This window comes from Halyomorpha halys, unplaced genomic scaffold (genome assembly GCF_000696795.3).
Source record: "Halyomorpha halys isolate HHAL.00 unplaced genomic scaffold, Hhal_1.1 Scaffold36.1, whole genome shotgun sequence".
Taxonomy (NCBI): Eukaryota; Metazoa; Arthropoda; class Insecta; order Hemiptera; family Pentatomidae; genus Halyomorpha; species Halyomorpha halys.
Window position 1 is genome coordinate 703902 of NW_027108624.1, and position 12746 is coordinate 716647.

General features: G+C 28.5%; 1 protein-coding gene across 1 annotated transcript in view; it reads left to right on the plus strand.

The window, feature by feature from the left end:
• The first annotated feature begins 329 nt into the window (after positions 1 to 329).
• The window catches only part of Ltn1 (E3 ubiquitin-protein ligase listerin), a 26052-nt gene continuing 13635 nt past the window's right edge, over positions 330 to 12746 (plus strand). Inside the window, exons 1-12 of the mRNA XM_014430394.2 lie at positions 330 to 509; positions 577 to 792; positions 2024 to 2290; positions 3951 to 4066; positions 6068 to 6245; positions 6754 to 6927; positions 7576 to 7766; positions 8823 to 8958; positions 9231 to 9518; positions 9598 to 9996; positions 11277 to 11469; positions 11715 to 12048. Of these exons, the coding sequence (XP_014285880.1) occupies positions 456 to 509; positions 577 to 792; positions 2024 to 2290; positions 3951 to 4066; positions 6068 to 6245; positions 6754 to 6927; positions 7576 to 7766; positions 8823 to 8958; positions 9231 to 9518; positions 9598 to 9996; positions 11277 to 11469; positions 11715 to 12048 (2546 nt within the window). The 5' untranslated portion in view covers positions 330 to 455. The remainder of the gene's footprint in view (positions 510 to 576; positions 793 to 2023; positions 2291 to 3950; positions 4067 to 6067; positions 6246 to 6753; positions 6928 to 7575; positions 7767 to 8822; positions 8959 to 9230; positions 9519 to 9597; positions 9997 to 11276; positions 11470 to 11714; positions 12049 to 12746) is intronic.

Consider the following 12746-nt stretch of genomic DNA (forward strand, 5'->3'; position numbering starts at 1 on the left):
GGATGCAAGGAGTTCTCTCTGATCAGTGTTTTTATGTAATAGTTGCCAAGTCCTAATTGTGTTATCTGTTACAAGAGATGGACAAAAATTAGCTATAGCTGAAACTAATAGCTAAAATTGCTATTGATACGACCTTTATCCATGAATGAACCATTGATAAATAAATATCGTATCCATGACAATTTTAGCTAGTGGTTTTAACAATAGCTAATGTTTGCTCAATTCTATCTGTAACAATCCAATTTAAAAAGTTGACATTTCTTCTTCTACCAGGTTGATTCAGTGATGGATCATAAACTTTAAATTTCGACCTCTTTGGATTTGTCAATTATTGATAGGAGGTTATATTACCTTAATTCCTCCGTGAAATTGGAAAATGGAGAATTCCCACTAAGAAATTACTGGATTAGATTTCACAATTTGTACTTATAAAGTTTTCTTGACAAAACAGCACAATGGGTGGTCATAAACGCAAAGGACAGTCTCAAAGAACAAAAAACAATATGAAGGTAGTATTTCTTTATTTGTTGTTGTTTATAGACTTGATAATGGTTTTAATTGTCTGATTGTTTATAGCCATCAAACAGTGGCAGGATAGCAGAACTGGTGGATAACAAAAGCTTTCAGTTTTCATCTTTTTCTACACTAAGTGAACCACATTTGGCCTCTACTTCAACACAAATGCCTAGTATGTCATTGCTTTCAATTGAAATGTTTTGCCCAAATGTTGATCCGAATTTTCTAGTAGTGTTCAAAAAAATCAATAAGAAGGATGCTACAACTCGGTTTAAGGTAAGTTAATCTTTTTTATATGTAAAGTTTCATATATTCTAGAAATAATTTTAATTTTATTTAGGAATAAAATGATGATATTTTGGAATACTAATTTCTGGGCTACTGCTCACCGATTGCTAATCAGCAACCCATATGTGTTACTAACTTTTATTCAAACTTAATAAATAAAATCTTTAATTGTATGTCCTTTTAAACAAGGGTACTGCTATAATCATGTAAATCCTCTGAGGAAGCTGAGAACTTTGACGCCTGTGATTGATGGACAGTTATAGTATATTTCTAAGATTGTTATAAGTTATTGTTATACCTTTATGTAAATCATAATAGTCCAATTTCTTTCCCTCAAGAGTTAAAAGAAGTATTTGGAGACCCTGTTTCGAAGAGATTCTGTGTGATTAGATTTTAGACTGATAGCAATTGGTTTGACAAGTTATTATAATGTTTTCTTCAGCTGAGTTAGATTATAGATTGGGTTTGGTAGATTTTTACTGTTGGTTTCTTCTTTTTGTTTAAGCATGGATTAATGGTTTGGGAAAAAATGTATATAAGATGGTTGGATGTATGAAGTAGAACTTGTAGAAGTAGAATGAATGATCGATCACATGTTTTTATCGCTCTCTAGTAGATTTTTTTTTTTAATGACCCTCTCATGGTCATTTTTGACATAGGGGGAGGTTATCTAGAGGTGACCAACCTATTCTAACCATGATAGGGGGTCGAGTTTTTCATTTCGTGGGAAAAAAAGTCCACTACCCACACCGGATTCGAACCAGCACCGGATTAGAACCAACACCGCCCGCAGTTCTCAGGTTACTAAGACCTGCACCTCAACCACCTGAGCTACAGATGGCCCACTCTCTAGCTGACTATCCCCCTATAGTAAGGTTCTCATTTTAAAAAATTATACAGTATAGGATATGTTTGTTTAACCACTGTTCTCACTCTGCCTGATCCCACTAATTATATTTATTGAGATAATTTTATGAACCAATCAAAGATTAAAATTATATCCATTCAACAATGGAAGCGAGTAATTTAACCCTCTATCTCTTCAAATCTTGCTCCATTTTGTAACTTCAAAGATATTATTTATTCAATTGAGTTTTATTTTGTACCATTAAACTTCAGTTTTGAATTTTTTTTTTTTAAATTATGTTTTTATTTTTTACTTTAATCATTATTCGATTATAAATCAAATATTATATTCAATTATTATTTTTTGTTAAAGGCTTTGCAGGAATTGAAAGATCTTTGCAAAGGATCTACACCCGAAGTAATAAATCAAGTATTACCTGTTTGGGCTCGAATCTATTGCATATTAGCCATTGATGTTGAACATAGAGTTCGTGAAGCTGTGCAAGAAGTTCATCGAATAATAGTTAACTCTGTTGGAAGAAATTTAGCACCTTACTTGAAGCAAATCGCTCCGCTTTGGTTTATTTCACAGTATGATACTTATGCTCCAGCTGCATCTATTGCATCAAATGCTTTTCAGGTAACTTTTTAGTTTGACATTAGTAAAAACAAAATAGTTCAATTAACTTTCTATTTAGCACCTTCTAGGATAGTTTGTTTAAAGTGTGTTGCGTACCTAACCCAGGAATTTTCAATGGAATGAACACTCCATTTTTTTCTGAGTACTTTTTTTTTTTTTTTATGGGTTTAGGTAATTGTAGGCATAATCATGGAAAACATTTTTTTTTTTTTTTCAGTTTTGACCATTTACGTATACACACTGGAAAAGATTGTTTTAGAATCCGATCTAATATCCGGAAATTTTATTCTTAATAATTTTTCAATTTTCTGCTCTGTTTATGTACAAACCATAGAAAACTATAAAATTGGTAAAGTTTTTGCCGATTTACTCCTTCAGGACATGTTATATTAATAAAATGCCTGATATGAATTTTCATAAAATGAGCTTTGCTTTTGGAATCAGTATAAAAGTCCTCCATTCCATTGAAAATTCCAGAGTTAGGTGCACTGGAAAAGAACTAGAGACGTATAGAAATTGAAGATGTACTGCATGCCACAGTTAAGATCAACTGAAATACAATCACCATTCCAAAAATTATAGAGGTTAGGAGGTGAACTTGTATAATGTGAGACCTAGTATAGTTTTAAAAAATATGTAATAATAGAATAATATCAGTCATATGCTAATATAATAGTATCAGAAACTTAACCCTTAGCTCTCCAGCCTAGTGACTCATTTACTTTATGAACAACTAGATCACTAAATTAAAGCGATTGTAGCTGCTACTACAACATGACTATTTTGTCTATTTGATCGTTTTTGTATAAATATTTTTTGTTACATGTATTGCATAATATTTCAAGAGGAGGAGAGGTTGTAAATTTAATCAATTTTGTAATTGTTTTTTCTTAACCTGTTTGAAGTTACTAATTCCATAGTAAAATTGTGATTGAAAATACAACACTAAATTTGGAATTAGTGTACTTGAAAACCTGTTCTTATGATACCTGTGCTGAAGGATTCCAGAAACTTATATTAAAACAAAATGCTCTTATTCGATTAGTATTTTGATATTGAATTCAAAATAAGCAATTTGGAAAAGCTAATGAACCAACACTAAATCATTGGAATCCATACTCTTCTCTTCAAAAAATAAAAATTATTAATTGTATATATTTACATGCTGTATATAATTACATACATTAATAATTATTCATAATTACATACTGTATATAAGTTAATGTGAAGCGATCATGTTAGCTAAACAGTCCTGATGCTTACATGATGTTTATTATTTAATGTAATATCTTCTTGAAAGAAGGGGATTAAACTGATTCTATACTACATGAAATGGTAATATCTTGAAAGAGTAAAGGAAGAGGTTTATATATACATTTTTTTTTTATTATGATAAAGTATTTAATACTGAGAACTTCAAGTTGATCTCTTAACAAACCAAACTGACTTCTACATTCTAATGGCCCAATACCGGCCAACAAATTATTAAACACTGACAAGTCAAATTAATGCTTATCTTATAAACCATAAATATTTCACAAACATAGAATACAGTTACATTTTCATGGTATAATGTTTTTAAAGGAATATTATTATTATTTTTTTAAATAATCCAATTGTGTATGAGACAAGTGTATTATTTTATATTATTTATTTTTAGGAAATTTTTTCTGCCCAAAAAATGATAGAAGTCATTTCATTCTGCCAAGAAGAAATTCTAAATTATATTAAAGAAAATCTTTTAAATCTTACACCCCAGTCACTTTCCAAAGGAGAGTAAGTAATTACTAATTTTTAAATATTTGTTTAGTAGTAACTTATGTTCTTAAATTATTACAATTAGTTACTTTTATTTCTATTTTGTGTTAAAGTACAACAGATTTCATGAAGGTAAACATGTACCTCCATTGGTATTTACATGTACTATTTTGTACAAAAAAAAATTATAATAATAAATGAATGGAATATGGTCCGGGTGCGGTAAAAAAAAACTCAAATAGTAGATAATTATACTATTATATTGACTTTGGTTTTTGACTGCCGTCAAAACAGCCCTGACGAAGCCCTGCAACGTGGGGCGAAACGTTGGCTCAATAACATAGTATAATTATCTAGTATTTGAGTTTTTTTTTACCGCACCCGGACCATATTCCATTCATCTATACACACGGTCAATCAATAATCTTCCAGTATAATAATAAATGTGTACGCACATGTGAGCATGTGTCCATTAGTATGCATGCGCTTGTGAGCATGAGTGTGCTTCAGCCTAGCTCAAAGATGAAAAGTCGTACAAAACTGAAATTACATATTTAAGGTTGGTATATGGATGGAATGTGACAGAATTTTTTTTTTTGCTAAAATCAACTGAAGTACCACTTTATAGAATCGATTTTTAATTATTATTTTTTTTTTATTTTCTCAAAAACTACAATGATTTTAATTAATTTCTGTCTAAATACAGTTGAATGTTCTTTAATATCACCTATGTCTTATTCTTATTGAAATACTTTAACTAGGCTCAAATTTTCAAAAAATCTTCCCCTGAAGTACCTATAATTTTGTTAAATTGAAGTAATTAACCTTTTTGTTTTGTTAACACTAATTAAAAATGTATAAATATGAAATATAAAAGCATTTGAAAATTAACTAAAGGAGAATAAGAAATAAATACAGGTAGCAGTTTAGAGATTGAAAAATCGAAGACAGCTAAGCATGTCTGATTTCTCCCGATTCCAATCATACATACACGACTTTGTTAAACTGTTGTATTCTTGGCAGTAAAAAAGTTAATATTCGTTATTCTCGTGTCGAGAACCCTCTAAAATATGAATTTTATAGCAACAGAAAAATTAATATTTTGTTCAAAATTTCTGCTTTCCCTGGTCTTAGAGTTTTTTTTCTTAAACCACAAAAATAGTGATAAATTGAAAACAGGTCCTCCAATTTACCCAAAACTTAGGTATGTAAGGAGGAAGATAAGTGAAAGCCGTGTGATGCAAGCTTGTAGCATTAGCATCATCATAATCATAAACATTTATTTGAGGTGTAAAATTTCAAGGCTTTATTTTCATGTAGAATAAATCCTTTTTCTAGAATCATAACTTCTTTCTCTGTATTAGAAATGTCTCTAAAAATCAATTTTAAACAATTAATTAGTGTCGTTTACTTTGTAGTAAAAAAAACAAAAAACTAAAAACAGCATTCAATATTTTAAATTTTTGAAATAGTATAAGTATTTTTAATAGTATTACCCTATTAGCTTAGATCCAATACAGGCTGTTCGATTTACTTCACCCTGTTTTAAGTCGTTTCGAAGTAACATAGTTCAGCAATTTATATCAGGTACATTTTTAAATCAAATTGGATTAGTAGTTACTTTCCTTAAAAAAAAAAAAAAAATGAATTTTTTTAATGAAACAAAGCTGTTAGGAAATTAAAAATAAAAATGAACTAATTTTTCAAGAAACGGAATCTGACTTTAAGTATGAGGATCAGCTGTGCTTAAATGATCATCAGCTTAATATAGCAGTAGAAACTTCAACAAGGCATTGTATTTTTAGAAAAACATGACAACTTTGTTGTGCAGTTCACCGCTCTTGCTATGCACACTCGGTATATAAATAAACCCCTAACAGGGGCTTTTGGTGATCAAGGATGAACAAGTGGTAAAGTAGCCTAATTTTTTGATAAGACCCTTGTAATAGATTTACCAGTTCTAGAAAAATAAATATTCTCATTAAAATAAAATTAATATGATCTTTTTTATTTTCTCAGTCTCAGCAAAGAAGAAATGGAAGCCAAATATGAGCGAATTATTGTTTCCAGTTTAAATGGCTTTGCTCTTTATTTATCTAAAATGCCTAAAGAACAAATTGAAAATTTTAGAACCATAAACCAAGAAATTGCATCATCATCCAAGTTTTGGAAGTTTTCTAAATTTAAGACTCCACCTGTAAGTAGATTGTTAATATTTTATACATTAAAAATGCCAGTGAAAGCCTTTAGGTATAGTTTAGTGAAAATTAAATTACATTAGTGGTTATCTTGTAAGTTTGTGTTTAGATATACTCTTTAATGTTACAAGCATTGTCATACATAACTAATTATTTTTTATTGTTTATTGGCTTTATGCTATAAAAAAAAAATAATAATATTTCTGGGAATAATTTGTCAAAAAAAATTCAGTTATAACAAATTAAGATTCATTTATTATATATAAAGTTGATAAAATAGGGCATTTCACCTGAATTTGTTGAAACATTAAAAGTTTGTATCAGGAAACTTTTGACTTGTATTTCAGAATAATAAAAAAATCTAATTAAATATATTATTTTTAATCTGTCCATATTGTAGTAGTTAAAATATATTTTATCAGATTACTGTTATGATCTGTCATTGTGCTTCCAGAATTGAAATTGTCTTATGTTCGAATACCAAATGAAACGTACTGAAAATTTCAGATTCGCTCAGCATGGTTTACTTTGCTCTCATCCCTTTGCCAGAATTGTGTTTTCCTTTTGGAAAATGAGAAAAAACAGGTAGCTAATTCAATCATAGGAGGAATAGATGATTATGATTCTGCTGTACTATCTATCGTATGGGAAGCAGCTCTACACTCATTTACACATATTAAGGTAAAACTTTTAAATTATGAATATTATTTGAATGTAACTATTTTAGTTAAAATTTGTGAGTGTGTAATTATAATTCTGCTACAAAAGGAAATTCATGGAGAAGTGACGAATCACAATTTTTAAGTTTACGAACTTCTAAATCTTAACTATATAACTGAAGTGATATTTTCCAGTGGGGCAACGTTATTACTTATTATATAAACTGTTACTTAAAGATAGTCATTATAAAGTATGCAGCTTTACCAATTTTGTTTGTCGAAAAGACTTTTTTGATATTTTATTGTTTATACAAATAAGCATAATATTGTATCACTTGTATCTCAAATGAATAAAAGAGAAGAAGGAAACATATCTAATGTGAGAGTTCTTGCAGGGGTAAACTGGTATATCCTTCTGAGGAGCCCTAAATGAAATTTTTTTGGGGGAAATCAAATACCAGTTGAAAGAAAATATTTGTTTAGAAATGTTTATATTTATATTTATTTATACAAATGGCGGAACCATAAATAAGGAGTTTTGCATGTATTTCTTTTTTACTATAAGGAATATAAAACTTATCTGTAGTAAACTATCTATATTATTTCTCATATTGAATTATATTATTTAAATAAAATATAAAATGTTTGATAATTTGTTTGTTTTTTTTAGGATTTTTGGCTCAATGTTAACATAGATAAATTTTTTTTGCCAAAGTTCTGTAATATATTGCAACACGGTGGCCAAGGAAATGCTTACTGTATCTATCCGAATATTCTGCTTCTCCTCAATAGTATTCCTGCAGATGTGATTAAGGATAAGCATCAATTCTTTGGAAAAATATTTAGTAGTTTTCAAACTGGGTACGTTCATATAAGATTTTTTTGTGTATATGGTAGTGAATTTGTGTGGATAATCTTATATAAGAAGAATTAAATATTCATGATTTTAAATTAAAAAAAAAAAATAGGCTTTTAACTTATAATTAATAAATGACCTGGGCAGAATAGCCTGCAAAAGTAACTCTAAATTTAATGTGAGGAAGAAATTATAATTGAAGATGTCCTTGAGGATGGCTAAAATGGCCGAAATGTTGGATTGATGAAAAATAAAAAGTGTTGAGACAAAAAAAGGATACAAGTTTTGATTTATTTAATAAATAATTACCTTGTCTCAAGAAATTGAAATAATACAATTTTTTATTGTTTTATCATTTATCAAGAAAATATTCGGCAAGGATCTTAGTTTAGAGTGCTTCATTCAGAAGGTTGTGGGTTCGATTCCCACAGTGGTCGTTCATTATTTATTTTGTGGAGGCCCTGAGAAATGAGTCTTGACAGAGAGTATTGGTCCTCAATGAAGGACTTGAGGGGAAAAAAAACTTGGGAAATTAAGGGAGATAATTATTTGAGTATATTTTCTTGAAGGATGGTTATTTTATTGTCTATTCATAGTCATGTATTTCTTATAGCTCATTCAATAAACTTAATAGTTTATTAAATGAGCTATTAAATAAAAACAAACACTGTTATTAAAAGGAGTTGTAGAGCACATCAATTCAATAAAAATTTATTATTTATATAGAATAAATAACCTTCCACGGAATTAAAAAAACTGTTCACTATTGCAATTCAAGAAATTTTTAACTTTCCGTTCAGTCAATATTTTTATTAATTAGCACTTACAAATTTTGAAATAATTCATAACATTAGTATTTCAACTAGAATTATTCTTTATAAACACCGATGAGACTTTGAATGCTTATGATTAAAAAATCACTGTGATTTTAAATATTTCCATTAATGACTTTAAATATTCCACTTTTTACTAAAAGTATAAGTTGATTTTGATTCATCCACTAACTGATTATATATATTTTTTTTTAAATTTGTAGAATTACCTTGTTTTTATTGTCTTAGGATGAAATTACAGTTGGTCGTTCAAAGTCCGAGTGAGAGTGATGCGGTGGCTTCATCTTTTGTCGAATGCATCCAATACCTCATTAAAACAAATATAGATGACAAGGAGTTTTGTCACTTTCTTCTTGAACAGCACGTAAGTATTTTCTTTGAAATATAAAATAGCTTTAATTTTTTTAAATTCCTTTAAAATTTATGATTACCAATTACCAATATAATAAATGGTCGAACTAATTCATAATTATTGATATGATTTGTTTTACCTAGTTGTATAAGCTTATTTTGAGATCATTTATGAATTCCTTTTCTGTTTTATCAATTCTTCAGGAATACTGAAAATTATTCCTCAATATTGTTCTAGTATCTATAACAATTGACTTAGATTACATATAATTTTTATTTTTCCAGCTGCTGAAAGCTTTATCTACATATATGCTGGAAGCAGTTTATCGTTATCAACTGAAAGCTTTTGTGAAATCCTTGGCACGTATGATTATGTATTGGCATAAGAATGAAGATTCCATAGAATTTTATGGTATTCTTATAAAAAAATTTTGGACTGATCTCCTTTCTTTGTCTGCTACTAGTTTCAAAAATTGTTCTGATAATGAACAGCTTTCTATCATTTTGCTTTCTCATTTTATAATTATAAGTATTTTGAATACACCCCAGGCATCGTTTAAAAAAAATTTAAAGGTAAGTTTTTTTTTTTTTAAACATTGGATTTCTATTTATTGAATTAAATATAAACTTTTTTTTTAAATGTTTAAAACAGGTTTCTTTTGTGGAAGATTCGAAAGTTGATGACAATTTTATTGAATCAAAGAACATCAAAGATATTAATTTTATTAAAAATGATACTGAAAAAAAACTCGAGGATAACATGTTGGTGTTTGTAAAAGGATTGTTTAAGGACTATTATAAGTTTTGCCTGGAGACAGAAAACAAGAAAATGCAGATTCTTATGCTTTCACAGATGAATAAAATAATCGAATTACTAAATGTTCATTTAAACAGTTTCATTTTAAGTCTAGAACCTAAATGGAGTTCCTCAGTTTTATCGTGGCTAAGTAATAATGAGATAATGATGGAAAATCTTTTAGGAATAATTTTTTGTAGTTTGGAATACCTTGATACTAATGATCAGTCACAGTTGATGGCCGAATTGACACAGGTATTTTTTATGAGTATTTTTTTTTACATATTGATAAGTTTAAGCATTTTTGGATTGAATTGATAACATTAAGCACATTTTTATTTATTGATATCTATTATTTATTATTTCTTGTACAATTGCTATCAAGAGGGCCATAAGTGAGAGGATTAGTTTCAAAACTGACTTGGTTAATTTTTTTTGCAAAATGTGTTTATTTTATAAGTTCTTAATACACTACATCAAATGCCAAAGTTCCACAATCAAGTTCAAATTCGTGTGTGTACCTCGGGCCATTTAGAGGAACACAATCATAAATTTTATTGATTGGAGAAGATGGTCGGGGGGTGTGGTCAGCAAAGGAACAACATAAATAAACAATAAAATATTTATTTTCAGGTCCTGAAGAAAATCAGATCGAAACGTTGGCATAAATAAATATTTTTTTGTTTATTTATGTTGTTCCTTTGCTGACCGCACCCCCCGACCATCTTCTCCAATTAGTAATATACGGTCAACTATATACACTTCATTATAAATTTTATTGTCTCCTGTAAAATTTCAGAAAGTGAATTTATCTCAATTTGAAACTATTCACCTCTATAAATCCAATATATCATGTGAAAGAGTTCATCAAACCATTTGGAGACTTAAGAATTATTTGGCAGTACTGTTTGGTTTAATTTTGATAGCAGTCCAAAGTTTCTTTAGCAGGAACTCTCCGGTGGTCTTCTTGCCTAAAATTTACAACTTCTACTTCAGCAATTAGCAAAGTATTTTTTCTACTTTCTCCCAATCAACCTTAGCCATATGCTTTTTCAAATCAGTGTGTAAGTAGTTGCTCATTCATCTGAGTTAAATTTTCATAACAGTGTATCACACATCGTGCGCGCTCTAAACATGCATAACAAAACATCTTCTTTGTTAGAAACTTTTGGTAAACCCTTATTTCTTTTGTATCATCGCTTATGAGAGTAAAAAACTATACTATTTTTAAAAAAAATAAAAATTAACGCTTAATTCTAGAGACATCTCAAAATGAGAAAAAATTATATAGATATCCTACTAAATGATGGTTGAGATGTCTGTAGAATGATGCATTGGTTTTTTTAAAGTATTAAAATTGTTTTTTAATTATTTTTTTAAAACTTGCGAGGTCTGCTTAAAGCTTAAATGATACAGCTTATGCGACAATTTAGATTCATAATTTTAATGAATTATTTTATCTGCTGAAATTTGATTAGTGTTATAACCAATATTTCACTGTTGACATTAATTTTAATTGAAATTTAAATTTGTAGAAGAGATGTAAAGAGTGCTTAAAGGATGCTCTACTTGTGGCATCTAATTCAGAAAATATTAAATTGAAGCAGTGGCTGCAATCTGAAGATATGAAAAGAGAGATCTGTGAAACGTATAAAGAAATGTGTAATGGGGAGAATGAAGCAATTTCAGGAATAGTCAAACACTTTTTGGATTTAAATAGCACTGGAGGTAGATATTGAATAGATATGTGATTTATAGTTTCCTATCTAATGACCTTAGAAGGCATGTCTGTAAATAACTCAATATTATTTATATTTGTATAATTACAAAATAATAATTTAATTTGTTGGTATATAATACCTGTAATTAGTTTTATATTTTATTACATGAGATTTTTAATATTTTTGTATTATTACCTACTTAACACAATAAATAAAATGGCCCTTTTAAAAAATAATGTTATCTTCTTTTAGAATTCATCATTGGAGTTCCCACAGTTATTTCACTATTAGAAATAATTGAAGCACAATTATCATCCCATAATGAAAATAATTTGAAAATCGCAACTGAAATGGTCAGTACACTATTGAGCAAAATTTCTTATGTTAGACATGCTCGTTATGGTGATTTAGGCTTAAGAATGCTCGAGTCTCTATTTATTAACATAATTCAAGGCCATGGAAATATCGTTTTTAAAACTTGGGAAAAAGGAATAGAAGGTATAATCATGAGTGCGATTGATAACACTATATTAAATGACCACTTGCAAAGGTTATCTGATCATCTCACCTCTTTCATTACGAGTAGGTTAGTAAACCATTTAATTTATTTTAGAGCATTAAATTTTATTATTACTGTTATTTGTTATATTGTTATAGAAAAAAAAATATTTTTTTTTTTAATTTTAAAACATTTCCTGAAATAAAAGTAGTAATGTAGGCATATTATATAGTGTTAAATATTATTATTATTAAATTACTACTTTTTTATTTCACTTAAACTATATATAAGCCTTTCAGTTGAAAGGATGTCACTCCATAAAATCATTCTCGATATTTTCAATATTGATTCAATAACAATTTAGCATGGAATAAATGGTTAAGTGTAGAATGTGAAATATAGTGAAGTGCTATATTTTTATAACTTTTTATATTCTTCTGCCATACTTTTGCTGAAGAAAAAGGTTAAAATTTTGCTTTGGGAAAAATGTTGAAATTTAAGTTAGTGAATCTTTTAACTGAAAGGCTCATTTCGACAATCAGTACGGAAAAGTATTGGCACTATGAATAATATAAAAATATCTGAGCCAGAATTAATTTCAACTCGGAGTAGGGTGGTAAGTGAAAGTTGTCTGATCAACACACCTCTGCAGATTTTTTGCTTTGTTCTTATATTTAATTCTTAAAGTTCTAGTGTCTTTGTGCTGTTCATGGCAACGTTGTACATTTTATTTTATTTTTATATTTTATTTTATGATAGATGTAAAATATCATTGCAATATATAT